Source organism: Apus apus, chromosome 1 (assembly GCF_020740795.1).
Source record: "Apus apus isolate bApuApu2 chromosome 1, bApuApu2.pri.cur, whole genome shotgun sequence".
Taxonomy (NCBI): Eukaryota; Metazoa; Chordata; class Aves; order Apodiformes; family Apodidae; genus Apus; species Apus apus.
Genome location: NC_067282.1, coordinates 121,371,967 through 121,398,770, shown reverse-complemented (window position 1 = coordinate 121,398,770; position 26,804 = coordinate 121,371,967). Strand labels below are relative to the sequence as shown.

At 38.2% G+C, this 26,804-nt stretch overlaps 2 protein-coding genes across 2 annotated transcripts in view; one reads left to right on the top strand and one right to left on the bottom strand.

Annotated features, from left to right (window-relative positions):
* Positions 1 to 474: 474 nt before the first annotated feature.
* Positions 475 to 25,425, bottom strand: TUBGCP5 (tubulin gamma complex associated protein 5). Its single transcript, XM_051608608.1, has 24 exons — positions 25,238 to 25,425; positions 22,348 to 22,401; positions 22,161 to 22,269; positions 20,097 to 20,193; positions 19,380 to 19,490; positions 18,761 to 18,840; positions 18,152 to 18,287; positions 17,012 to 17,129; positions 15,519 to 15,608; positions 14,876 to 14,969; positions 14,402 to 14,648; positions 13,999 to 14,201; positions 13,186 to 13,301; positions 11,582 to 11,850; positions 10,391 to 10,589; positions 9,538 to 9,726; positions 8,443 to 8,625; positions 8,097 to 8,181; positions 7,873 to 7,993; positions 6,745 to 6,923; positions 5,991 to 6,116; positions 5,399 to 5,487; positions 2,962 to 3,062; positions 475 to 1,986 (listed from the first exon to the last, which is right to left on the bottom strand). The coding sequence occupies exons 1-24, from the start codon at positions 25,423 to 25,425 to the stop codon at positions 1,940 to 1,942; spliced, it is 3,231 nt and encodes a 1,076-aa protein (XP_051464568.1). The 3' UTR covers positions 475 to 1,939.
* LOC127383076 (translation initiation factor IF-2-like) overlaps positions 25,424 to 26,804 on the top strand; it is a 29,836-nt gene continuing 28,455 nt past the window's right edge. Inside the window, exon 1 of the mRNA XM_051615504.1 lies at positions 25,424 to 26,036. Coding sequence (XP_051471464.1) covers positions 25,424 to 26,036 — 613 coding nt within the window. The remainder of the gene's footprint in view (positions 26,037 to 26,804) is intronic.

The window sequence follows — 26,804 nt, the reverse complement described above, 5'->3', positions numbered from 1 at the left end:
GTCTGCATGTAACAAATAACATGGAAACTCAAATGAAAACAAATCATGGTAAATAGGAAGTACAAATTACTTTTGTTAATAGGTGTACACCTATCACACAAGACATCTGCTCTGAAAAGTGTGTCCTGTGGTAGCAGAGTGTAAGAGAAACATAACATTCTCTCAAGCAAACAAAAAAGAGTATGTTAGAGGACAGCAGAATGTGTCCCAGTGTTATACTTAGAAAAAAAATAATGTTTCCTGAAAACATTTTATGGCTATAACTTGAAGAACCTTTTGAGATACTCTGCTCAAACAAGAACACAAATATTCACTTGCATATCCAGTCATTACTCGTTCATAGATGAAAAAAAATAGTTTTATAATGTGAGGCACATGGTCTCACATTTGGCAGTTTCACTTACCTTGCAGAAACAGCCCTCTCACTTCAAGTTACCAACTGGATTGCAGCAGAAACACACAGAACAGTCAAACTCCAATTATCAAATATTTTATTCAGTCAAATAAAGAGGTAAATGGCTATGACTGATTTTCTCTTTTTAAATGTAGGTATACTGATGTCAGAATTACAGGGAAAGTTCCAGGGGGAGGAGCGAGGGCAAGTAACCTTGTGCAGAACACATTCCACATTTACTCCTCTAGAAACGTACCCTTCTGTATTACAATCTACTGCTTCACAAGATGTTTGCTATTAGATGTAAGGCTTGTTTGCAAAAGCCTTAGAGGAGAATGGTCACGTGACCAACTCTGAAATATCTCAACAATCCAATATTTAGTATGTAAACTGACAAAGAGTTACCACTAATTTATTAAGCATTCAATAACTTAACATAAAAAATACTGGTATTTTATGGTGTCCTGTTTTAAATATTAAAGGTGAATCCCAAAACAACAGAGGACAGAATTACTCTCTATTACACCCCCTCCACCCTCCCAAGGGAAGATAGAAGGGGAATAAGGAAGAGAGACTTAAACTTCGGAAATTGAAACTAGAAACAAACTTAACTACAACACAAGGTAAAAGAGTAAAACATGGGGGGAGAACAGGTCAGTATTTACATACAACATTGCTCTCGATGATGCAGGGATATGGGAAAGGCAGGGCTGCTCCAGGGGAAAGGTCCAGGGCTCCTCCCAGCACCCGGTGCAGCTGGATTCTGGAGCAAGCACGTGGGAAGCCGCAGGAACCAGCAGCAGCCCCGGCAGGGAGAGAGGAGCAGGAAGGGAGAAAGAACCGGCTTCTGGCTCTCCTGGCTCTTACAGATTGTGACAGGAAGCGGGCGGGAACACTGACCCTTCCAATCCTTCAGGGGCCTAAGGACCCGCTCTACAGGTGTCCAGCACTGTGCTGGGGTCTCCCAAACCATAACATACAGTCTGCCATAATCTATTTTGATAAGTTAATCTTGTATTTTCTACCTCAGTTTATTGCAACAGTCAGCTGTTCCCAAAAAGTTCTTAAGAACCATTGGGCAAATAAGATGAACGCTTCTCAGCCTTTTTTCAAAGCAAAGAAGGCCAAAAATTAATTCAACCCACCTTTGAAAAATAATGGAGCCATACCACTCCACAGTGCCCTATGACCTACTCACAGCTGCAGAATTAATGAAGAAGTAATCAGCAATTATTCTTAAAAAAACCCCAACTAAATCCTTTTTACAGCATGAAATGCGTTTTATGTATTTTCAAGCAATATTGTTGACACATATACACACAGAGAAAATACTGCCACAACAAATACACATAAATATCTACACATTATTTACAATTTACAATATTTTACACAGTTCAAAATCAGTGTCATTCAGCTATACACATTTCAATCTGCAGTGTAAAACGCTTATAGGTTTTTAACAAACAAATTTCAATATAAATGCTGCTTTCAGTTCTTAGTAATTCAATTGATTCAAGGTCTTCCATAATTCAATGGATTCAGGTATTAACTTTGTTCCATGCCAGCCATCAGTGATAATGCTAAAGATTCCACTGCAAACCAAACCATAAAAAAGTAATTAATATTTGTATTTGCAGCAGTCTGCAAATATTTATTGCAGTATTCAGTTCTGTAGCTTAAAAGGGAGATACCAGTTTATTTTTAAAATTGTAACAGTTCAGGATTTAAGATGGTAAGACATTTTATGGATCTCTGACAGTTTAGACAGTATTTGACAACTTTCATAATCAATTATCCATTAGTTATTTCAGGTGGTAAGAACTGGTAAGAAATTGTTTTGAGATTCTAACTGTTGTACTCAAAAAATAACTCTTGTGGGGGGGGTTATATGCAGCAAGCCATTCTTACAGATAGTTCCTACAGACAAGCTCTTGCAGACTGAGTAGCTGTGATGCAAGATATTATCTCTTTCAGAAAGCCATCAGAACATGCATCTGCATCCCATCTAACCTCCATTCAGCAGGTGCTCTCCTAGCTCAAACTAGCACCAATCAGCCATTTCAGCTAATAGCAGGCTGCAAGCAGAAGCACAGACATGTCATCTTCGGCTGTTTCTGCTACCGAGGAAGCAAATTCCGTAACATAGGCAGAGCCAAAAGCTCGGTGCAGCTGGAGCTAGAAGCACAATAATACTAAAACTGTATCTGTTCAAGATGTATCACAGCTGTCACCCAACAACAAAAATAATGCTCTTCTATGCCCTCCAGAACTTAGTTTAATTTCTTCAGAAAACTGTCTGTCACAGTCTGAATAACATCAGCATTCCCTCATATGGAAAGCGGGTAAACGAAAGGTGGCTGCCGTAAAAAAAGCATGGCATGAAGACTCTCAGGAAATAACAAAGTCAATTTATTAAGAAATAAAGCTTCTTGTCCTTCTGTGAATACCTCCCAAAATTAGATTCTTTAAGATGTACTGACAAACACTAAAACAGATGAAAATGTATATACATTCTTAGTAAAGCTCATGTCTAAGTGCAGGTTACGTGAAATGCCTCATGTACTTACAGTGAGGAAAAGAGCCTCGACAGACAGCTTTGTTGAGAACAGTTACAAGAAACATGTGACAGTTCTTAAAATCAGACTCCATCTTCTCTATGGATTCCATCCTATAAAACAGTTCAACAGAGAATGCTTAACAGACTACCCCCTATGTTATCATCAAAAGTTCTCAGTAAATTACAAAAGTACTCTTTGCACAGCATTCTGGCTTGAACTTCAAGTATTTCAGTTATACCTGAGTATACCACTTCTAGAAAACAAAGGCAATTTTGAAAGCAGCATCTGAGCACTATTACAAGGGTGTTAGTAATTTCCTCATCATCTCAGAAATCTCTGTAGTAACTAGGAAGAACTGTGTGGTTCCAGCTGACAACCATTTTCATACGTATTTCAGGACAGCCATTCCTTATCTGTACTGTTTCAGAGTTCCTTGGTGTAAACCTACACTGCCAGATAAAACAGGGATACCCACACTGCCTTACTATCAGTCAACCTTTGAATTCCAGCTAGCACTCATCAGGGATGGGAGATGTTGCTCACAATAGTCACTCCTTTCCTTTTTCCCCCTCCCAGGAGGATACAGATGACACTACTTCAGTTATGACTTATTCCTTCCACACCCAAGACCATGTAAACACATGCCCTGAGTTTCATTCTTTAACAACAGACTTCACAAATTACTTCTGACACTTCAAATTGGAAAAGCACTCAAAAAATAGCAACTTCCTAATGCCAGAAGAGTGTGGGATCCAAGTTCTAGGTCTGTGCCAAAAATAATTAGTCCTGAAAAATATGGCTGTGAGCCAGTCCACACCAGCTGGCCTCAGGGCCAGTGTTAGACACAGCCTTGGAGAGCTGCCCACTATCATTCACCCTTTAAGCAGCAGGTTACACAAGCAAAAGTAAAAAGTGTAAATGAGGAGAGGAGTGGCTGGAGAGCAGCCCTGCAGAAAGGGACCTGGGGGTGCTGGTCAGCAGCAGGCTCAGTGTGAGCCAGCAGTGTGCCCTGGCAGCCAAGAGGGCAAACCCCATCCTGGGGTGCATCACACACAGCATGACCAGCTGGCCAGAAGAGGTGATTATCCTGCTGGATTCAGTGCTGGTGTGGCCTCATCTTGAGTGCTGGGTGCAGTTCTGGGCCCCACCATTTAAAAAGAATGTGGAGGTACTTGAATGCATCCAGAGGAGGACAAGAAAGCTGTTGAATGGGCTGGAAGGCATGTCCTATGGGGAGTGGCTAAGGACTTTGAGCTTGTCTATCTATTTCAGAGAAAAGGAGAGTAAGACCTCATTGCTCTCTACACCTTCCTGAGGAGAGAACATGGAGAGGGAGGTGCTGGTCTCTTCTTCCTGGTATCCAGGGACAGGATATGTGGGGATGGCTCAAAGATGCATCAGTGCAGGTTCAGACTTGGCGTTAGGAAGCATTTCTTTACCAAGAAGGGGGTCCCACCCTGGAACAGACTTCTTACAGAGGTGCTCGGTGTCCCAAGCCTGTCAATGTTGAGGAGGGATTTGGACAATGCACTTAATAAAGTGCTTTAACTTTTGGTCAGCCCTGAAGTGGTCAGGCAGTTGGACAAGATCCTTGTAGGTCCCTTCCAATTGAAATAGTCTGTTCTATGGCTTAGAGAACAACTGATTCACAGACCAACACATTAATGGTATCTTGGAAATTACAGGTGGGTTTCTAACTTAAATTATCGCACATAAGGAAGCACACAGCTTTTCTAAAGATTCCAAATATGACACCCATTCCAGGTTGTTTCTACAGAAAAAAGTACTATAGGAAAGGACAGAATAACTTCAGATTTTGAGCATTTGAACTAGTGGAATCAAACATTTTCATTAAAATCTTGACTCAGTGGCAGAACATGCAATTACTTCAACAGCTTCACATTTTTACCATAATTTTTTAGACACTACAGAGTGGAAAAATGAGGTTTAAATTAGATTTAGATGATTATTTTTTCTAAAGAAAAACAAAAATTGTCCTTCCTTCTAGAATGAAGGCCAAACTAAATAATCCCACATTTCATAACCCAATGAATGAATGGCAGCATCTAGCTGCCTAAAATTTGAAATAATATCCAGGAAACACGATCATAAACCAAACCCGTGAACATCTCCTTTTACTGTTACAAACAAATATGAAAGACAACACTCGTTGTTGCTATGCTCTACAATCTCTTCAAACACCTGAATATTACATATTGGCCATCTTTTTAATTAGAAAATACAGAACATACACTGTCACAACGCATGAAACTTGTTAAGTTCTATCTATATGAAATTTCACTTATGCTGAGAAAAAGCAATTAGCCTCCAATATCTGCTGTTAAACATTAAGCAAAGTCCTGTTATTTCACACAAAAAAAATCTCAAAATCTTATTTTGAGATGGGAAATGACAACCATGTAGGATTTGAGGTATGTCTACTTACTTCCAAGCCCCCAAACCAGCCTGCCAACGGTCTGCAAACATCAGTACTAAATTTAACACTTTCACTATAGCTTCTTTCACAAAGCTCACCTAAAACAACAATTAAACCAAAAAGAACAACAGTCAAATTCATTGTTATGCATGATCATTTTCATTACTAAGCCACAACACCAAGGTATCCCATATCATTTAAGGTGATCTGTAAAAACAATCTTCCAAATTTAAGATGTTTTGTATTTGCTCTCTAATTCATTCCACAGCTGTTTTGATGGGGACTAGGCACAGACAGTACATGGGATACCATAGCATTGCCAAGTCTCAGTTTGTTCAGATCCTCCCATCTCTTAGAAACAAAACAGTCGTGTAAAATCCAACACAAAGAATTTTATCTTTCTTCCTTGATAGAATTGTGCTGAGACTTGCAAGGGAAACTGGATCTCAAGGTTAACTCCAGAAAAGCTACAGTTTCTTCAAGAGTACCTATATATTGCTCAGTATGTATCAACTGCAATAGGCAACATAATTAGTACTAAACTACTCTCTTGTCCTCCTAAACTTAGTATATCAAATAATGCCCTTTTTTTTTTACTTACCTTTTCTCTCAGTAGACAGCGATCATGGATTGTAGACAGATACCTGTAATGAATCTTTATCAATTGATCTAAATCTTTGGCTTCTTCTACCTGATGCTGAAACTCCAAGCCTGTACTGTGAAGAATCTTAAAGAGAAGACCATAGTTATTAAATTCTGTTTGGCACACAAAAGCTTATGACTTTCTTCCAATTTTACTTTTAATAGGCTAATTCACACACTCTTTCCTTTCAAATTTTAGATCCCTGGAGGAGATGTTTTGGAGTATAGCAATTTTAATAGAGAAAAAAAAAAGGCAATAGTAGGGCAGATATGAATCGATAGGCACTGACTTTGGATTTGAGAAGTCATGTATACGCTTTTGGATCTGTATATTAAGAGATTTTTGAGAAGGATCCATTTAACTAAAATGTCTGTAGTAACACTTGTATAAGCATTACAAGCTCATAAGAGAGTAACAGCTTAACAGAAACCTATCTGTACATGATTGTGCTTCAGCCAATCAACACTGGGAGAAACAATCAAAAAGAACTAATAATATCCAAAGGTCAATCATATGCATGTAGAACTTGTAAAGAATTTTTAGAATTACTGATTTAAAACGGCCAAGTTAAAAATGAAACATGTTTAGCTCTAAATCATCTTGCAGAAGGGGCAATGGACTAAGATTTTGCTTTCTACGTTTTAAATTAAAATTAATACCACATCTCCAATTACAAGTTCTTAAATAAAAGAAACGATGATCTAAGACAAACCCTGGTCATGATGTAGTTGTGCAGGCTGTTAACAAAATGCATAAGTTTCACTCTTAAGAGGAACATGCGATGTATTTGTTGTTTTATACTTTCTGTTTGCAGTCCAAAGAGAGGAAGCCTTCCTTGTTGTAATGAAGTTCCTTCCTTAACCTGGGGGCTTTCTGCAGCACAGACTAGTTCTAAAATGAAAAGGCAAGATCAATATATTTAAGTGCTTATGACAACAAACCGTAGCTAAATGTCATTTAAAACTACAATTAGTTGCAATTCAGACGTTATTACAATACAGCAACAATATACTGAATAGTTTGACAGTATATGTATCATGCAATTTGATAAATATTAGAATAGGAAATGCTATTTAAGAGTTGAAGATTATGTGAAAGGATAAAAAAAATCTACTTTAAAAGTAAATAGGTATACTATTTTCCACAAAGGGGAAAAAAATTAAGCACAAACCCATACCCATAAAGTTTAAACAACAGAAAACTCCTTCTTTTCCTAAAAGTGTGTACTCAACTGATGTACAAAACACAGATGAATCAACACACTTTCTATTTTGTTTTTCTATGATGTGAAGTGTGTATCACCTTATAAGGGACAGGAAGAGTATAAACATTAACCCAGTGAAGGAGAAACTAAGTGATCTCCTCCTACAATCCCCAGATTTTTAAACTGTAGCTTAGAGCATATATTCCAAACTCTCTAGCTTACTGTTTCAGACTCAAATAGAAGTATCTAGTTTTCTTAACTTCTTTGCAAGATATTACTCACAAAAACTTGGACTATACATAAAACAAAACATTAGGGTGTGGTAGACAGAGCTTCTTTCAATAGCCACGTCTGAAGAACGAGGTTAACAAGTTTCCAATATAGCTAACTAGACCTGAATCAAAGAGTCAAATGGAATGCAATGGAATAAGTAGTGTTGTCCCTGAGGCTGAAAAGAAGCGAAAAACATACCCTGGTTAATAGATCTGATTTGTGAAGCTAATAGAGATTAATATTTTGCAGAATGAATGGAAATTCTAACCTGTCTATACTATTTATTGCAGAAAGCAGCAGACTGCTTATATCCTTAGACCACAGAACAAGTTTTTGTAGTATCTCATTGAAGAAGTTTCTTACCATCAAATCGTAAAACATCTAGACTATACTTGGCCCACTTTATTTGCAGTAAGAGCAGAAAAACTTGATTGTAAATTTTTTGGCACTCTAAGCTTATAACTATATCCACAGGCCAAGGAACCTAAGAAAAAGAGAGGATAATCAAGACAGAAAATGTAACTTGCTTTAATACAACATTTCAAATCTCTTCTACAGTAATAACTACAGCAAAATGAACCCACTACCTTGTAACTTAATATCAGACCATCTAAGGTGTGGACAGGGAGTTTCTTCTTCACTGTATCAACACTTTCAAATGATATAGACAACCTATGCAAAGAAATAAGAGGTTTAATTGGTGATAATCCATTTTAAACCAGTGGTTAGTTTATTATTATTTTTTTTTCTTATTGTGAAATACCACTCATCTGATTTAACTGGGGGGATTTCAGTAGAAGGGGTGACAGCAGCTCAAAACTTCATTAAACAGGTTCTTGTAATGGCTATGCAACATTTAGTACTGCACTATGCAAGTATATGTAAGAGTGAAAGAAACAACTAAACTGTGTTTGGCAAGATTTTGCATTTTACCTTGAACTGTCCTCCGGATAGCGTTGCCCAACTGCTTCTTGAAGTTGAACATTTAAGAAAGCAACATTCTGCCAAGTTTCCTTTTCTCTAATTTTGTCAAAAATAGAAGTATAGAAGTCATACATGGTGTCTCCAGCTTCAAGTAAGAAAAAGTTTCTCATCGCCTGCAAATATTCTACAAGCCTAAAGAGGGAACAAAAACGTAACATTTCCTCACTCTTAACCATGCAAGTGAAATCAAATGCAACTGTTACAGATTTTTAAAAATTCTTAAAAAATAAATCTTCACAAGAATACTGAACACAAATGTAATGATTCCACAGTAAATTCTTTGCTTAATCCTCAGACAACCTTCACATACCTCCAAAAAACCCCCAAATTACCAAGCCATTTTTTCTTGTAAGCTTGAACAGCCCTGCTAACAGAAATATTCATGGTATTCGACTATTTTATGGGCTAGGCAATAAAAATAAAATAGCTTGCAAGTCTTGAAATCTTGTCCTTTTCCCTAAAGAGAACCTAAGGAAGGATATGCAATTTCAGGGAGTGTTCTGTCTCAGAAGAGACTTTAATATGGCCCAGATAATTATGATAAGAGATTTTTCTTTTTGGATAAAGTGGGAAGAAGAGTAAAGCTACAACTCTGCCAAGAACCATGATCATAAATACATAATTTCAGACAGATTAAAAGCATGCCGACCACCTGAAAGGTAAAATGAATAGGCCATTTTACTTTGAGTAATATTAAAATACCACATATTGCTTTTTCTTATTTTATAGTATCATAGCTGAATCTCGTATTAAACAAATATATTCTGGCTTCCAGTTTCAAATGACAACACTATTAAAAGTACTGTTTGAAACAATTTCCCTCTTGAACAATGACTGAACACAAGTAACAGCCTTGATCTTAGTTAGACCAAAGTTTTCACTCAGGATTCTATCATGTTACATCCCTCTTTCCTCCTTAATAATGATGTTATTGTTAATTATCAAGTCGGTGTAGAAAGACAACACAGAACTCCTGCTTTTAGGGTATGGCATACCACTGCTAATTAAAAAATGTGTTAAGGAAAAACAAATCTACTTTCTTACCTATAATCCTTCTTTAATGTTTGCATTAGATTTCCACAGCATTTCAAATATTGCTTGTCTATGTGTGGATAAAGGCAAGATCTCAATGTCAGTTCAAAAGTCTGGCAGGTCACTGATTCTGAAGATCTATCCACACAAACATCCCCACCAGTAAACTTCTCATGAAAGTCATTCTGTTCCAAATATAATCTTCAAAGTAAAGCAAACTACTTAGAGAAGAAGGTTCACAATTCATACAAAATATAACACAAAAATGTCATACCTTCAAAGATTTTAATCAGATTTGACACTCTACAGAAGTTATAAAAGCTGTTTCATAACTATAGTACCTATTAAGGCTATTAACTGATCCTCTATACTGTTTTTGTGTGACCAAGAATATCAAAAAGGATGGCATACTCTAATCACATAATTGCTCTAGAAATAATTCTGAAAAAAATCATCAAGTTTAAACAGTATACAGCTTAATAAAGAAACTAATTACCCTAAGACCTTTACAACTACAGCCTGCATATACAGCAGTCAAATGAACTTCCCAAGGAAAGAAAATGAAAATTACAGAAACAAAGTAAAAAACTGAACAACAACAAAAAAATCCAACAAAATTACAAAAAAACCCCACAACCACCCACACAGAATTGATTTAACGGACCTTAAATATGGGATCCCTATGCATTACTGGTTTTCTTTAACTAAGCACAAGGGTAGTGTTTACTTAGCTTGTCACTAAATTGTTTGTGCTGCTCTTTATTCTGTGCTTGATTCTTTGCAGCAGCAGCAAAATATTGGTCTACCACATGTCAACAAGCACAACACTGCTCTCAACAACACAGTGGGAAGATCATTCATTTACCTGGCAAAATTAATCGCCAGCAGTGGGTCATGGACATCATCCAGTTCCAGGTGTCTTTCTGCTATAGACTGCATCTTTATCAGGCTCTGCTTTGTGGCCTGCTGTTCTGTAATAATATCTGGAACAGACTCTTCCCCATGCCTCAGGCGAGACTGCACTGATTCCAAGAAAAGTGTATACAAACTCTTTCGTTCAGCATCTAAATTGGGCAATACATTCCGGGGTAAGATTGTGTTCTGAGAGAAAACAGTCTGAACTACAAGAACCTCCCCACCATCCCAACATTTACTTGGTAAGTTTTAACACATTAAATTTAGGCTACTATTCAGAAAAATAGTCAAATACATATAAGTGTTGCTAAACCAGTAAGACTAGTCCAATACCTGAAGTTAGGCTTATGTTCAAACGGATTGCTGAATGGGTGCCTGGAATATGAGATATTTCTGGGACTGTTAAGAGAACTTCCTCCTTCAGGTGCAAAGGCACTTAATTCTTAGCACCTGAAACAAACCTGCAGTATTCACTAGATTAGATCATATTCTCCCAGCAAAGGAGGAAGTAAGCCTAAGAATTTCCCAAAATAATTTAACCATCTCTACTGCTAAACATCTAGAAAAAGCAAAACAAAAATATGTACCTTGTTTTAAAACAAAACCCAACCAAAAAACAGTACACACACACACCACTGGTTACACTGCTGTGCTGTTTTAGCATCACTGAAGATAAATATCCTAAATATCCAAATATCTTTCACCTAATTATTAATAAGCTGTTCTTTTTTAAAAAAAACAGTTCCACCTGCTAGCTCGGAACTATTCAATCCCTCAGTGACGGAAAAAAACAACTATTCATTAAAACAAAACAGCTTTACTATCAGAACATACAAGCTGTTTTCATTTGACTAATAAGAAAAAAAGAACACTGTTTTGCAAGCCCATGAAAACAAGTTTATGAAAAATGCAAAGGAATTCAAAGTAAAGGGAACACCCCATCTTTAATTGCTTTTCTCTTTTCACTTATTTGCACTGGAAGAGTAAGTGTTTTCAATCAGACCTCCAGTTGCCAACCAGGATGCTAACATTCAATAGGAAGCATTACATTATTCTTAAACCACAGAAACACTAGTACAAAAAAATACATCCATAGCTTTCAATACCTGAAGGCACAACAGTTCACACACTGACATCTCACCTCTTGATGCAGCCTGCTTTGGAGAGCCATCTTTGCATTGAAGATTCTTCAACAGCTGCATGGATTTTCCAGCCATAATTATTTGCTTTAGCACAGGTTTCAGAAAAGAGACCATAGTGTGCTGCCTGCTTGAAGGGGCCTGATCACTGCCAGAACTGGCACTGGCATTATCACTCATCTTCTCTTCATTCTCTGTCTTCTCTGACACACTATATAATGTGTAGGTAGCATACCAAAAATCTCTGTGATTAACTGGAACATTTTTGTTTCTGCAAAGAAATAAAATGCTGTTGAGTATTTTCTTTTTCAGAAGATGAAACTTCCTTACTAGAAGATGCATATCATCTTAATCTATGCTTCACCTTTCCTTCAGAATATTCAAAAACTTTCAAAACTATATAAAACATGGTCATCCATATTATAAACTATCTAGATGCCTCAGAAAGGATGATAGATTTAGCAAGATAAAGAATCAGCTGACAGGAGATAAAAACAATTGTATAATCAAATAAACCTCCAAAAGAACGCAAATAGAGTACTTATAATTAAATTTGTCTGGGAAGTTAACTATTCCCAACGCCATCCATCCATCCTTAATAACATAAAGATTACTGATTCACTTGCAGATTTATTTAATACTCACAATGAAGCAAATGCTACTAGGAAAACTAAAAAATTTTAGAGTAGGTGAAAGTCAATTCTTAGTTTATTTTGCTCTCTTATACTGTTTAAATCAAATACACAGTTTGGTCTTTGGAGTCAGATGGAAAACAACCAATATTAGATAATTAAAATCAAGCTCAGATGTAAGTTGAAATCAAACTCCTTGGTAGCACTGAAAGCACAACTGAAGAACTACAGAAAGAACATTCAAGCACGACACAATAAGGATGTTAGAGACTTAAGCTAATAAATATTTATTACAATAGGACTAAAACTGTTCTCTTCATGCTCACCTTTAGCCACCTTAACAAACAGAACTTCAGTTAATTATGGCAGATAGGAGGGAAACTGATCTGTAATTATGAGACAAAAGCCTAAGCTCTATTTTCACTTTCCAATCCAAGCTGTCAAAAAAGTGACCAGCAAAATGTAACATGCAATCAGAAGATACAGCTCAATTATCTTTTAGGCTATGTGCATGTAATTCAAGACACCATATTAACTTGTACTACAGATCAGAAGCAATGAACATTTCAATTCTAAATAGTATTGTATTTATAACAACTACAGATTAATAGAACAGAAAAGTGAATTTTGTAATTTTTCCAAACATCTTGACTTTTAAAAATAGTTACTTGCTTTTTATAAAAAGTCAACACACTCAAGAGTCAGACTGCTGATTATTTCTTACAGATGAGAAAATTTAAACAATTTTTTTCTGTTCCAGAACAGTATCTGGTAGGATTCCATACCTAATGCAATTACCCTAGAGGTGAGTCTCAGACAAGTAACAAAATTATTATTAAGAAGCTATTTCTATTAAAGTAAAATAACAACTGTGAATATCTATTTTTATTGTCCCCTTCTATTTCCTAGGTGCTACAGCAGGATTTGTATTCATACTTGCACAGCATTATTGGTGTCCATACTAGCATCCCTACCTCTGAATGATAAATTCCTTTGCAGGATCAAACAAATTACCATGGACTATCCACTCATCCACTGTCTGTAAGTATGGCCTCACAGTTTCAACCCAGAGAGAGAACAGAAGGGATACCTGAATTGAAAGAAAAAAAGAAAAATACCACAGAAGTGGCATGGCTTTATATTAGGCCTTAAAAGCAATATGGCAAAGCCCACCCTCTTAATTGTGAAATTATAGTTTGTAAGATATAAATGACTACACTTCGGGATTTTTAAAGATGACAAGTTCAAATAATAATTACAGCTTTAGTAGTTTTAATGGAAGCACTCACTGTGCAAACTTCATGTTACTTTCTGCCATTGCAGTTAGTAGTTTAGTTTTCGTTCCTCTTTAACATCTCTTAAGAAATAACTGACAGCCATAAATCATTCTGTGGTTTTGTAACACAGAAAACAGGAAAACAAAAGAACATATACTGCATTTTCACTAGCATAATCAACAAATTACTGTCAAAACCCAACCCCCTGTATTTCAGCATTAACTGAATTATGCAGCTGTAGAAATAGGAAGGAAAATATTTCAAAGCTCCCTCTTCCATGACAGCTTCCTGGCTTCTGATTCTCCTCAGTTCTAAAAACTTGCTGATCCTCTCATCAACCTGATTTTGTCTAGGTTGAGTGAACTCACATCAGAAAACCGGAATGCATTACAGTTATCAAATTTGTCCTCAATCCTTGGTAGCTGAAATGTACTCAATCACCATAAAGAAATTTACAATAATAAATATTCCAAGGGGTTGCTCTATTAAGGAAGGAATTATTTCCCCTACCGTTTGCTCAGATGCTTCTCCCACACTGTCATATTCCAGAATAGCTTTGTAGAGAGTGTTAAGCAGATGAGATGCTCGTACGACATTTCTAGTGTCGGGCGGCACTTCTGCTACTCCTGTGCTGAAAACTTTGTGAAGTACCTTCAGCTGTGCCAGTCGGGGAGACAACTTATCTATTACTATTGAAAGTGTGACTGTTTTATCTGGAAGAAAAATCCAAAGATGTATAAAGGTAAGATCCAACAGAAAAATCAAACTTTGTCAATGTTATTAATGAGGTTTTAAACCGTAACATGGCACCTTTCGCAGTTTCAACATGTATCTGCGTAATGTTTTTGCATGTTTCCCTCCTACAAAAATCTCCTTGTGTGCCCCCTTCCAGTAAATTTCACTTGCACCGTACCTTTGTTGATTATACATTTTTCAATTTCAGTAAGTTCTTCTTTAAAGCTAATGAAATATTTGTACAAGGCCCACATAAAAGCTTGATAGGTTCTGAACGGGGCTTCAGTTGTTTTCTTTGGCGTGGAAACTGTTCCATGCATTATGTTTTCTGGGCTGTGTCCCATCACTTCATCAATAAACTTCTGCAGTCTAAACACAACTTGACCATATGCTGCTATCTGCTCCAATACAGATCTCAGGCAATTCTAGAAAAAATATAAACTTTTTAGAACCTAATAAAAACGTGTATTTCATAAAGCCTAAAAATGAAATTGCAAGATACTTCTATGAATTAAAGCAATAAAATCCTGCCATGTCTATCACTTTATCACATTCTCACATATGGGAACAGCCCACTTAGTTTTATTAAGTCAGATGTGTTTTGACTAAATTAAGAAAATTGTAGAAACATGGACATTCAGGAACTACTTACATGGGTTAAATGAGTTACAATAATATCATTCCGCACGGCCACTTTTCCATCATTCAGCTGAAATATAAAAAGCTTTTTCACTCCTGAAAGGAGCCTTGAAAAGAAACAAAAAGAGCGGTAATTTTTCTCCCCTTAATGGACTCTCAAGTGTATAATTAATAAAATAATTAGCTCTCCCTTTCCTAAAAGCTTCTTTTCTTCAAATAAAAGTGGACCACCCATCAGCTATGATGCTAGTGGTACTGTTAAGTTGTTGCTAGAACAAGAACAATAAAACACTGGCATCAAGTAAACAAGTCATCAAGTTCCTTTCCAGCTGAGATAATTTTCAGCTATGGGATGAGTCAAACCTACTTTCTAAAACTAGACATCATTAAAAATCCATGGGGGTAAAATACAAACAAGTTGGTTCTTCTTAACAGTGAGACTGCTACCAAGAAGCAGGAAGCTGCTTTCTTCTTTATGAATCTGAATGATTAACACATATAAGCATCATTTTTATTGTCAGGAATGGTGTAAGCTAAAAGCTCAATAATTGTCCCTTCTTCAGACATAACTTTAAAGATAAATCATAGAATGGTCCCTCATTTCCTTGAGGGAAATAGTAGATGCTAAGATGCAAGCTTTTTGACGTTGCTCTTACCAAAGAGTTTCCCGTATAAGCTGAGTTTCAGTGACTAGTATTCTCTCTTCTGGCACATATAAAGGATCATTGGTGTACAAGTGGTGGTCCCTTAGAAAACAGGAAATGAAAACGATTTAGTGGCTGAAATAACTGAATCACTTGAAAGAACAAAGCAATAATCATTAGGCTCAGTTTTGTTCTAAATATATCTGAGTAGATTCAATGTTCATGGGGGCAGCTCAACCACATAAACAAAAGCAGAATCTGTTTTCATATTGGTAAGCAAAATACTATGGAAAGCCTTCAAATGTCACCTATAACTACACAGCAAGACAAGCAATTCAGCAGCAAATATCTGAACTACATAATCTGGGTTGTTCTGGGGTTTGTGTTGCCTTTTTTTTTTAGATTCTTGATCCTTGATTGTTATATTATTTCCCATTAAATGTTGTGAAAAATATATAATTAAGAGTTACTTTCTGTTAAAATACTAAGCTTAAAAGCAGAATATCAAATTCCTTAACCCATATGAGAAAATTCACACTTCAGCCCAAAAATTTACTTAAGACATGGAAACTTTCACAGTCAGCTAAGAACTTTTCTTTATGAACCTGCATTACACAATTCTTTGTAAAGCTGCCATCATATTTTTCATATTTTAGTGAAGTACAGAACAATTATTTACATTTTTACTACTTTGACTAATTAATATAATCAGTGGCAAAATTTATGTACTCATGTTCAAAATTAAAAAATCCAAATTAAGTAATTCTGGTTATATATTGCACATATATCAGACATCTGCTAACAATACTGCAACAGAAACAGCATTGCTTTCTTTGTTACTGATTTCCTAATATTCACTGTAAATTTTGTTTCAGAACTGGCTGGATAACCAACTGACACTAAATGAATTCAACTCCTTGATTAAGAAATTAATTACATTAAGAACTAAAGACAAATCTGATTATCTGTATTACTGCAGTACTGATACATCAGAATTTTGGACAGAGGGAAGAATCAAGCTTCTTTTAATCACCACTTCCTTTGATGTTCCTTCCAAAAACACAGCAGATCACAGTGATGTACTGATTTATGTTCCCATCATGCACAAAATTTGTTTTTAAGACTGATTTTGTAAGGGAGAGACCAAAACCTAAGAAAAAGTTAAGCTTTAGGGAACTCTCCACTTCCAGGACCACTTACAATGCACCTATATTAGTTCCTCAGAAACCTTTGTAAGGGTCAACCCAAACGAAATTCAACAATCAGATTTGCTTCCTTGAAAAAGGAAAACCCCCTCTCTGATAGGACAAAAATAATACAAAATAAATAAAAGGAAGGAATCTATTAATAGAAAAAACAGCTAATTTGTTCATCTTATACATTTATATTATTTTAATTCTTCTTTTAACTAAATCAGTAATAACTATACTCCCTTTATGCTTAATAAAGTAATTATTTAGTATTCCATGCCAGTAAGGAATATGTAAGTGATGCTGTTTTCTTACCAGACTGCAGCTAGGTTGGAATGCAAGTGCAAACTATGTGCAAAGCGAGGAGCTCTTCCTGTCCAGTACTGAGGAACTACATGCTGCTCCAGCCAGCTACGGGCATCAGGTTCACCTACTGTGGAAACATGTGACAGCTGAAGTAATTTTATTTATTCAGGAAATCCTTATAAAACACAGGCAAAAGTTATTAATAAGCCTATCTGTGCAGCTGCAGAATCACAGACCTTTTTGGATAAGTTAAAATTTACAAGTATTTACCCTTTACTGCACTCGCACACGTGATATTGTAATGCACAAATTAATTCACATAAATGCCTCATCTTCTAGAAGCTGCAAAAGTCCTAAAAATGAAACCTGAAGATTTATGTTGTTTCAGTTCTTCCTCAGAAAATGTGCTTCTTTCTGTCTCAGGCAATCCACAAACATTATATACAAAACAAAGCTGACTTGAAAAATAAACTTCCAAATATCACTTTGTCACTATGCTCCTTTTTTAATATGCATTCGGTACATTAACTAAAAAGCATTTTTCCTTAAATGTGGCTACCAAGAAAACTTTGCCTAATCCCAGTTAGTTACTGCTAATAAAACATGAATATTATGCAGCCTTCTTATGCAAGGCACCCTCTATCCTACAACATCCTATGCAAAAATATATAGATACAGTTAATACTCCCTGAAGCTATTCAAGAGTAAGCCACTAGTGTTTTAATTACATTAAACTATTTTTTTCCAAAAACACTTCATATCCAAAACTGAATCAACCATTTCTGTTATCAAACAAATTGTTTCAGCATTCTGATACTTAGTTACAAAAGTTTACATTATAGCCAAAGAATCAGATGCTGTGCTGACTGCATAAGTTTTTGTTTCTATATTGGAATATCCATGTCTGTTTCTATAGAAATGAAGAGAATTATTTTCCTTTACCAACAAAAGAAATCAGGTAAAATCTTCTGTATTGCTTCTTTACTGTTACTAATAAAACAAGCAGCAGTGAACAATAATGTGCACCTTAAAACTACAATTATAGGTCTAAAACATAATACTTCATTAAAGAATAATAAATAAAATTGCATTAGCTTGCAAATTTTCAGTATGTATGACTATATCAGAAGAATTACAGTTTATTCTAACCTTTCCAGGAAGCATTAGGTACTGTTTTCTTATTTGGATCTTGGTCTTCTAAGGGTGTTCTGTCTACCTGAATACCTGAGTCCTCCCTGCTCAAAGGCTGAGTGTCTTCCTCCTCTTCACTTTCTCCAGACCAATCCTATTGAGTGCAATAAAATCCAGTACACTTCAGTTGTACACAGCAGACTGATCAATATTCCCTTTCTATTCAAGCCAAACAAAGACTAACACAACTGTCTACCAGAGACCGGTTTATGTTAGACATAACATTAATAGCCAGTCAAATGAGAGATCTGGGAAAGGTCACAGAACCACAGCACGTTCTAATTAAGGGTTTGGAGAATGGTCTGTCTTTTCCCCCCACAGGGTCAGCAGAAGGAGCCAAGGACTAAGAAGGACTAAGTCAAACCCTGGTGAAGAACAAAAGCATTTGTATTACTGTTACTCTGCTTGGGTCTGTGTGTATTTCATGGTACTAAGCAAGAAGCAATGTATTAAGGAATCCTGTGAGCATCAATATGCAGAGCATACAAACCAGGACAACTCACCCAGGTTTCGAACATTCTGTAAACTAGTCTATACTTGTATTTTTTTGCTTTAAGAATTACTTACTGGTGTATCTATGCCTGGGCCAAAGTAAATTTCTTCTCCTTCCATCAAATACTTTCCCCAATCAAATTCTTCTTCCTTTTCTAAAAGAAGTATAAATATAAAAATAGTAAGCAACTCTTGACTTTTTTTTTCTAAAAACATTTCCAAAGCTAAAATACCTTTTTACTCTAAAAGAAAAGGCATTCCATTCCACTTAAGGTTACACCACTGTTTCTTTAACAAGGTTACACACTTTCAACATGACATGTAAATTGCGACATATCAACCATGTATATTCCTTAATTCTCAATTCTGTTGCTTATACATTCAAAATATGCAACATAACGTGCCATCATCACATTTATCTGTATCACGTTACAGTATCCTACACTTCAGTCCTGGAAAAACATGCAAGAATGCAACATATCACTTATTGTGACTAGTCCCATTTAGCTCAGTGGAAACATTCCAAGTGTATAATTTACATATGCACAAGGATCCCAGACTGTAAACAGCATCAAGCAAGAACTGTCTTACTCTTTGAAAAAGACACCACACATCCATGACGTGATGTGTAATACTTTAAAAATAACAATGACACTTACAATAGATTATATCTTAAACATGAAGCTTACTCAACTGTAATTAGTGCTGTTTGAGATAACCTCTTCATATTCACATTCCTGGAATGGGCTGAAAGTGCATTCAAAACACCGCCGAGGGAATGTGCAGAGATCATTCAAAAAGGAATCTTAAGATGCAAGATTTTCTTTAGGTTAGTCTGAAATATTCTTCTTTCAGTCTATGACACAATACTGTGAACAAATGGGGGATGGTATCCACTCAAACTTAAGCACAAGCCTCATTTTTAGGCACTGAGTGAAACAGTCCTACTTTAGAAAGTAGGTAGCTGGGATCTCCCTCTGGAAACCTTCAAAGGTTCCTCCCTTTCCTTGACTACGTAGGGTATATAGGAATTGACATCCCTAAAGCCATTTCAGAAGACCTCCTATTGAGGTGCAAGACAGAGACTGAGGACAAAAACCTGTTGTCTGTCTCTGAGCATGTAAGTAAGCACTGCTGACTTGGTGGAGAACATTAGTAAGTAATAGCAGTGCAAGTCAAAAATTGCTCCCGAGGTACTTTGGTGGCTGGAAAACTTAATTAGGCAGCGTAACAGAAATGGGGGGAGGAAAGATTTGCAGGCTGTTTTGAATTAATAAATCATAAAAAGACAATCAATAAAGTACCTCGAAGTAAAGGAGATGATAAAATGGAGAGGAAAAATGTTCTTCTTATCAGATTGCACTAATGGACTGTATCTTTCATTAGCAATATAAATATCTTGTAAACTTACCCACTTCTTTGACTCTTGGTTTTTCGACATAGTTGGTGTTGGATGGAGAATCAGACAAACACAACAGAAGAGACAGTATGGAATAGTGTGTATCTGTCTTTAAAACACATTTTAAAAAAAGCAAGTCAGTAAGTGGTCTAAAAGATTTTGATTAGGAATAAACTCAGCCTATTATCTGCAGAAATGCTCCTCATTAGTCCCCATTACTCAGCCATGAATCACAAAAATAACATCTGCAACATGACATTGAATGTCATCCATTCCCTTTTGCCTACTAATTAGTCGATCAATATACAAACACTTCCAAAGCAGCCACAGCACAAGCTGCCTTTTACTGAGCTGATAATCAGAGAACACAGAAAACAGATAAGAGGAATCCTGAAGTACTGTGAAAGTAGGAAGTCAACAGAGGACAAGCGATAATGGACATGTAGCTACTTTGCTAAAATCATTATATTTTAGCATCATCTTCACATTATCTTTTCTCATCTGAAAATCTACACAAGCATTAAGGATGTATCTTTAACTCCTGTATTGCACTAATGCAGTTGTGAACCAGAGGTCTTCAACCAGGTTAGAATATTGTGCCGACACTGGTACGTTGCAGAGCTTTGTGTTATGGCCTACTCCCTAATACCTGCTTATGGCACAAGCACTTCTTACTAAGGAAAGATTTTTCTTTGGCCTGATTCTAATTTTCCAAAGCTCTTCAGCAGACCATTTAATACCCAGACAAACAGAGATTCTGCTGTCTAGATCCTGTGTTTTGACACATACATACACACGCTTACAAAGCTCTTTGGAAATGAGATCCACTTGTATTTTTTAAAAAAACATCCAACCTCAATTTCTGATAAAGAAGCATCACACTCATCTAGTATATAAGGTATACAATACATTCCTACCAAACATTACTGACGGTACAAGAGTTTGTCAAAGAACACCAGTAGTCATTGACAGAATCACGTGTGAACTGGTGTTTCATTTACCAGTCATAAAACTGATACTCAGTCTTCCCAGTTATGTGCCACTCCTAAGAATCAATGCAGTTTATCTTCCCAAATACAAGAGATCGTCAACCTTCAGCTATATCCCAGTTGCACTTTCAAACAATGAGGGGAAAAAATAAAGCTCTCTCAAGTCTTAGGATTCTTGCAACAGTCAAGTATTAAGTGCTTGCTTGGGTATTTGTTTTGGTTTATTTGATTTTAATTTTATTTGACTCTCTAAACAAGCACAACTAAAACGGTGCTTTTTCAACAATGTGTGGAGCACAGTACAATAACTGTAATAACTGACATTTGTAAGCTGTTGAGTGTTACAGGGTTTTCCCCACATATTAGACGAAACCTCAAGCAGTGCAAAGAAAGGAATCATCAGTTCAATGACAAGTAAAATCAGACTACAGCTCAGAACACACTGTGCTATTAAAGAATATAATTTTATGGAGAACCACCTCTTAAAACACAAGTTAAAATTTTCCAATAGCAGGAATTTTCAGTTTTCAAAGATCAAATTCATTTCTAAACTACCACACTAGAAAGATTACTAAGTGTGACAACTTCTGGGATACCTATCTAGTCCATAACCTAAACTGATTTGATACAAAGTGTTTCAAAGTTGAAACACATGCATAGTTTCCAATAAAGAAGCTGCAGGGCAGGAGCACTCCATTTGGAAATACTAGAATTACAACGTCCAGATGCATTACCTAAGGTAAAAAAAAAATGGGCAAAGGGCAAGAACTGCTCAGTTAGCTACTTGAGAACAGACAGAACATTAGTACAATATTGCCATAATAACATCTGCTCTGCAATGAGAATGTCATTTAAGTCCTCAAAATGTTTGGTGAAACACAGACAAGACAACAAACACATTTCTAAAATAAATGAGGGAAACTAAGGAATACAGCCCTGATAATGCATGACCTGAGCAACAGTCGCAAACCCTGCTAAGTCATCTGAAATTTCCAACACAACATTACAACTGAAGTCCCAATTGCCAATATAAATGCAAGAGTGCTGGGAAAAAAAAAAAAGAACAAAAAATTTGCAACATACATACCTTTGTTTCTTCTGTACTTGGGAGTGGCGAGTTCAGAAATTTTTCTGTTAGTCTTTTCCAGCTTGCAGCTTTTCCAAGGTCAGAATGAACTACCAATTTCTCATGTATTCTAATAACAAAAATAGTATCAAAAATTCTTTTAAAAAAGTTAACTAATCCATTACTAACCCACAAGCATAAAACTTACCCTTCTATTGTCCTCTCTACTTTGTGACTGTTCACATCAAGAAAACGGTGAAATCTGTGAAAGAAATCTGTATTAAAACATGTTTAAAAAGGAAGCTTAAGCAAGAAAGAAATAAAGCTGATTTACATGTATGAGGACAACACTACTATTTTAATAACGCACGCTTAATTCAGCAAGAACACTCAACATCAACAAAATTTAATCTCAATGTCCCTTAGCTCAAGAAGGATTAACTATGTTTGACCCTAAATATGGAAAAATGGAATGCAGGTTACCTTTAACTAGCACTTTAAGCTGAATGGAAAATTACCACTGAATCAGCAAACTAAGCAATTAAAGTGTGCTGTCAGTTAAGTCAAGTGGACAGAGGAGATCAAGAAGTGCATTGTCAGAGGCAATGTGTCAAATGCACAAAAATTATCTGGGATTTACATCACAAGGACAGACAAAACAAACACCCACATGGGAAGGCCTCTTAATCCAAATTAAGCTCCTTTGTAAATAAAAAAGGGAGAGTGCCTAAAAGAAAAGAGCTTAATCAAAATAAAGACAGATATACCACCAAAAGTAGCATGGCTAGGGACACAGTAAGAACTCATGAGAGGTAAGATGAACTTTGCAGAAGAAAGTCGAGTACGAATAAGGTTCCGCAGTTACAGAGTGAAAAAACAGGGAATGGGATGTGAAAGCACTGAACACAAAGTCCATATACTCTACACGTAGGCCCTCAAAGCCAATCTAGTATTTTGCCTCAGCTTCCAGCAACAACTGTACAGAACACAGGTGGTAAATTCTCATGACCACAGAAAGAAATGAACATTACTGGATATGAATCAGGAGCAAAAGTTAAGCTAAACAGACTGAACTTGGAAAGACAATCTAAAATCACCTCAATGTCAAAGGAAAGAACTAGGAAACGAAGATGCAAGGCAAGCAGCAAGGACTTTTAGTATGACTGGAGGATGAAGGCATGTCCACATTAGAGAACTCCAGACCCATTAGTCTTCTTGAATTGTGTGTAAAGCTTTGGAATAAAAGCACGATAAAATGTTCTAATTAACGAGAAAGCTAACATTTAGGTTTAGAAATATAGCTCATTTAGTTTATTACAGCACATTAGCTTACACAGGAAATCATTCGTTCAAATGGAAAATGGTGGTTAACTACAAAAACTGGAAGATTTAGGGAAAAAAAAGACTGGAAAGACAACAATTTAAAAAACGAAAAACAAGGAGCCAAAAAATCTTTGCTGAAAAGAAAAATCAGGTGTAGGGAAGCTATTGGTGAAATTCCTACAGCTTAATATTACTTAAAGCTTTAATTCATGACCCTAACGAACATATGCAAAAAAGCAGACATTTCTTTAGGCAAGATGGGAACATTGTGAATAGAAAGGGACTACCATGCTGCATGGAAAGAAACAAATGAATTTGAGAGCTATAGCATAGAAACATCACCAAATCTAACAACACAAACCACAAATTTCACAAATTTGAAACAAAAGAGATTTTTCTGCTCTTAAGATCTCACAGGTTGGAAATAAAATATTAGTCAATCTCAGGCTGAAGTTCCAGGAACATTTCTTAGACAACAATTCTGGCATCATAAACCTTCCTCTTCCCAATCCTCCCTGTCAAAAAAGTTTGTAGCCAACTCTTTACCAACCTGTTTTCCTGCCATGTTGTTTAAAAAGGAAAATACAAACCCAACTCAACTACTCCCCAATCTAAAAGAGGACACAGCTACACGAGCAACTCCGTCACCAATACAACAGGAGAGATGAGACAAGAGGAGATGGAAGACAGGGGACATTTACCCACTGGCTCAAGAAAGCCTGCTACCATTACCAATCTGCAGACTCAGAATAACGACTGCTACAAGCAAGCACTTTGACACAGCTACAAAACAAATAAATGCAATCCTATGACGCATTACACCAAATATTTCTGGTAAATATAACAATGACAGGGAGACAGCAGTTACAAATACCACATTCCTACATTCCCAACTAATTTTACTAGCCTCCTCAGAATTAAACAAAATGGAACTTGTCAGAACACCAGCTACATGTCATATCCAGCTCTCCCCCACCTTGGATTTACCTTTGCTGTTGACCAGTGGCTATTTGGTTACAAATTTGGTTATTAAATAAATGGGCTTATTTGAGCCTGCCAGCAGTTAGGATTCAGTCTGACTTGATCCAACTGCTCATCCCAAGAAACGGACTTAAAATATGTAAGTAGCATTGAGTCGATGAGGTGGCTGCTGCATGAAATTAAGTACGTAAGACTCCAAAGAGGCAGCAGTAAGTGGAAATGGATCATACAAAAATTGTCAGCAGGCGCTGAAATAACCGTGACAACTGAAAAAGAGCAGTATGTACAACTTCAGCATGGACTTTTTAGACGGCAGCGTGGTGGAATCAAAGGTGTACAGACACGGCACACGACAGGCTAATGAGGACCGCATTTTGTTAGGAACTCAGAGAAGACCAAACACGTCTTCTCCGGACCCAGAACCTCCCACGGAAGCAGCAGAGCCCTCTCGGCCAGAACCCTGACGGGACGGAGTTTTGTTTACTTGCCCTTTACCTACAATCGCTATTTTTATTTTTATTTTTCACTCCCCGCTGAACAAAACGCTGCGTGGCGAAACCACAGACGCGGGAGGGCAGGCCTGCGCAGGCCAGAAGCCCTGCAAGGGCCAGGCCGCAAAAGGGACGGGAGCAGCGGCCACCGGCGGGCCCCGCAGCCCCAGGCGCCGGGGGCAGGGCAGCACAGGGCCCCGCGCAACGCCGGCAGCCCCAGCCCGGGCACCCTCCGGGCCTGCAGGAGGGCAGGCCCCGGGGGCGGCCCGGCGGCTCCCGCGGCACCAAGCGCGGGGCGCTGACCTGAAGTTGGACCAAGCGAAATTCAGCGCCGTCTGGAACCGGCCGCCGCGGCCCAGCTCCCCCTCCTCCTCCTCCTCCTCCTCCTCCGACAGGGCGGTCACCCTGCGCACCAGGGCGCGGACGGCCCGCTCCTGCTCCCGCTCCAAGCGGCTGCGGCGGCCGGGCGAGCCCAGCGCCGGGGCCGCCATGGCGGGGGCGCCGGGATGTGGCGCTTCTCGCGAGACTTGCCCGCGCCTCTCGCGAGAGCCGTCCCCCGTCCCCCCGTCCCCCCCCCCCCCCGCACCCGGAGCCGTCCTGCCGCCCGGGCAGCCCCGCTTGGCTTCGGGAGCGGCCCCGCGAAGCCCCGGGTGGCCCGAGGGAGGCTCTGCCGCCTCGCAGAGATCCCGCCAGCAAAGCGGAGGCCGCGCCTTGCCTGCGGGGAGGCGGGGAGGGTGGAACGCTCCGTCTCGCGGAGGCCTTCCCGACGGCCCCGTCGCCCCAAACCACCCCCCCCACACACACACACCCCGGGGGCCTCCGCGGTCGTGCCTGAAGCTGGAACTCGACGACCTTCCAGGTGCCTGCCACCTGCGCTCGCTCCGTGGTGCCGTCCGCCTTGCGGAGCTGTCATCCAGCCAGGCTGCCTCTCGGCCTTCTGCTGGGACCGTCCCGACGGGGCTGGGCTCCTCCCTGGCTCTTCGGGGGCCCCCCCGGGGCGTTGGGCTCCGTCACCAGCCCCCTGCTTGTGCAACGTGCTGGGCGAACCGCTCCTCGGTGGGTGTTCGGCACAGGGGGTGCGGGCTGGCGCGCCAGGAGTGGGGTAAGGAACCACTATGAGCAGCGCTGGGAGGCTTAACATGCTTTTGTCCCCCTGCGTAGTTGGGTAGTGGCAGCAGGGACAACAGCCTGGCCGCTAGCTGCCTTCTAGAAAGAATCTGAGCAGGTCAGTGGGAAATTTGACTTGACTCCTGTAGCAGTCCCTGCTTTCCTGCCAGTGTCACATCCTTCATCGTTGGGCTTTGTCCTGCTTGATCTCATCAACAAATACTGGTCTGTCATCTTCTGCCTCGGCAAAGTCTTCTGTCCCTCTTCTCCATAAAAACATTTATTTTGGCACACCTAAAGGGATCTAAAGGGTTTGGATCCTTTGGATCCCCTAAAGGGATCAGCTAAGGGATCGGGAAGAGCAGTAGAAAGAAGGCCTCAGAAGTGCCCTTTTTAAATTGAAATACATTTAAAGTACCCACATAATGTGAAACATATAAAAACAGAGTAGTTAATAAAAATTCATAATCCTAACAACAACCAGAAAAAAAAAAAACACAAACCCAACAAAACCAAAAAGGAACATTGAAAATCTTATAGGTTATAGTGTCATAAAGAGACACTGGTGCATCTTTATCCAGGTAAGCTAAATCTTACCTTACGGTTCAGATGCAGAACTGCAAGGAAACGATGGCCTCAGTGCATCTGCAGGCAGGATGCTCAAAATGAACATGGGCTCAGAGGGGCTCTGCTCCAGGGCCTTTCTTATAAAGCCTTAGCTTCCTAAACATTCAAAGGAAAAGTCTGTAAAATCTTACTGGTG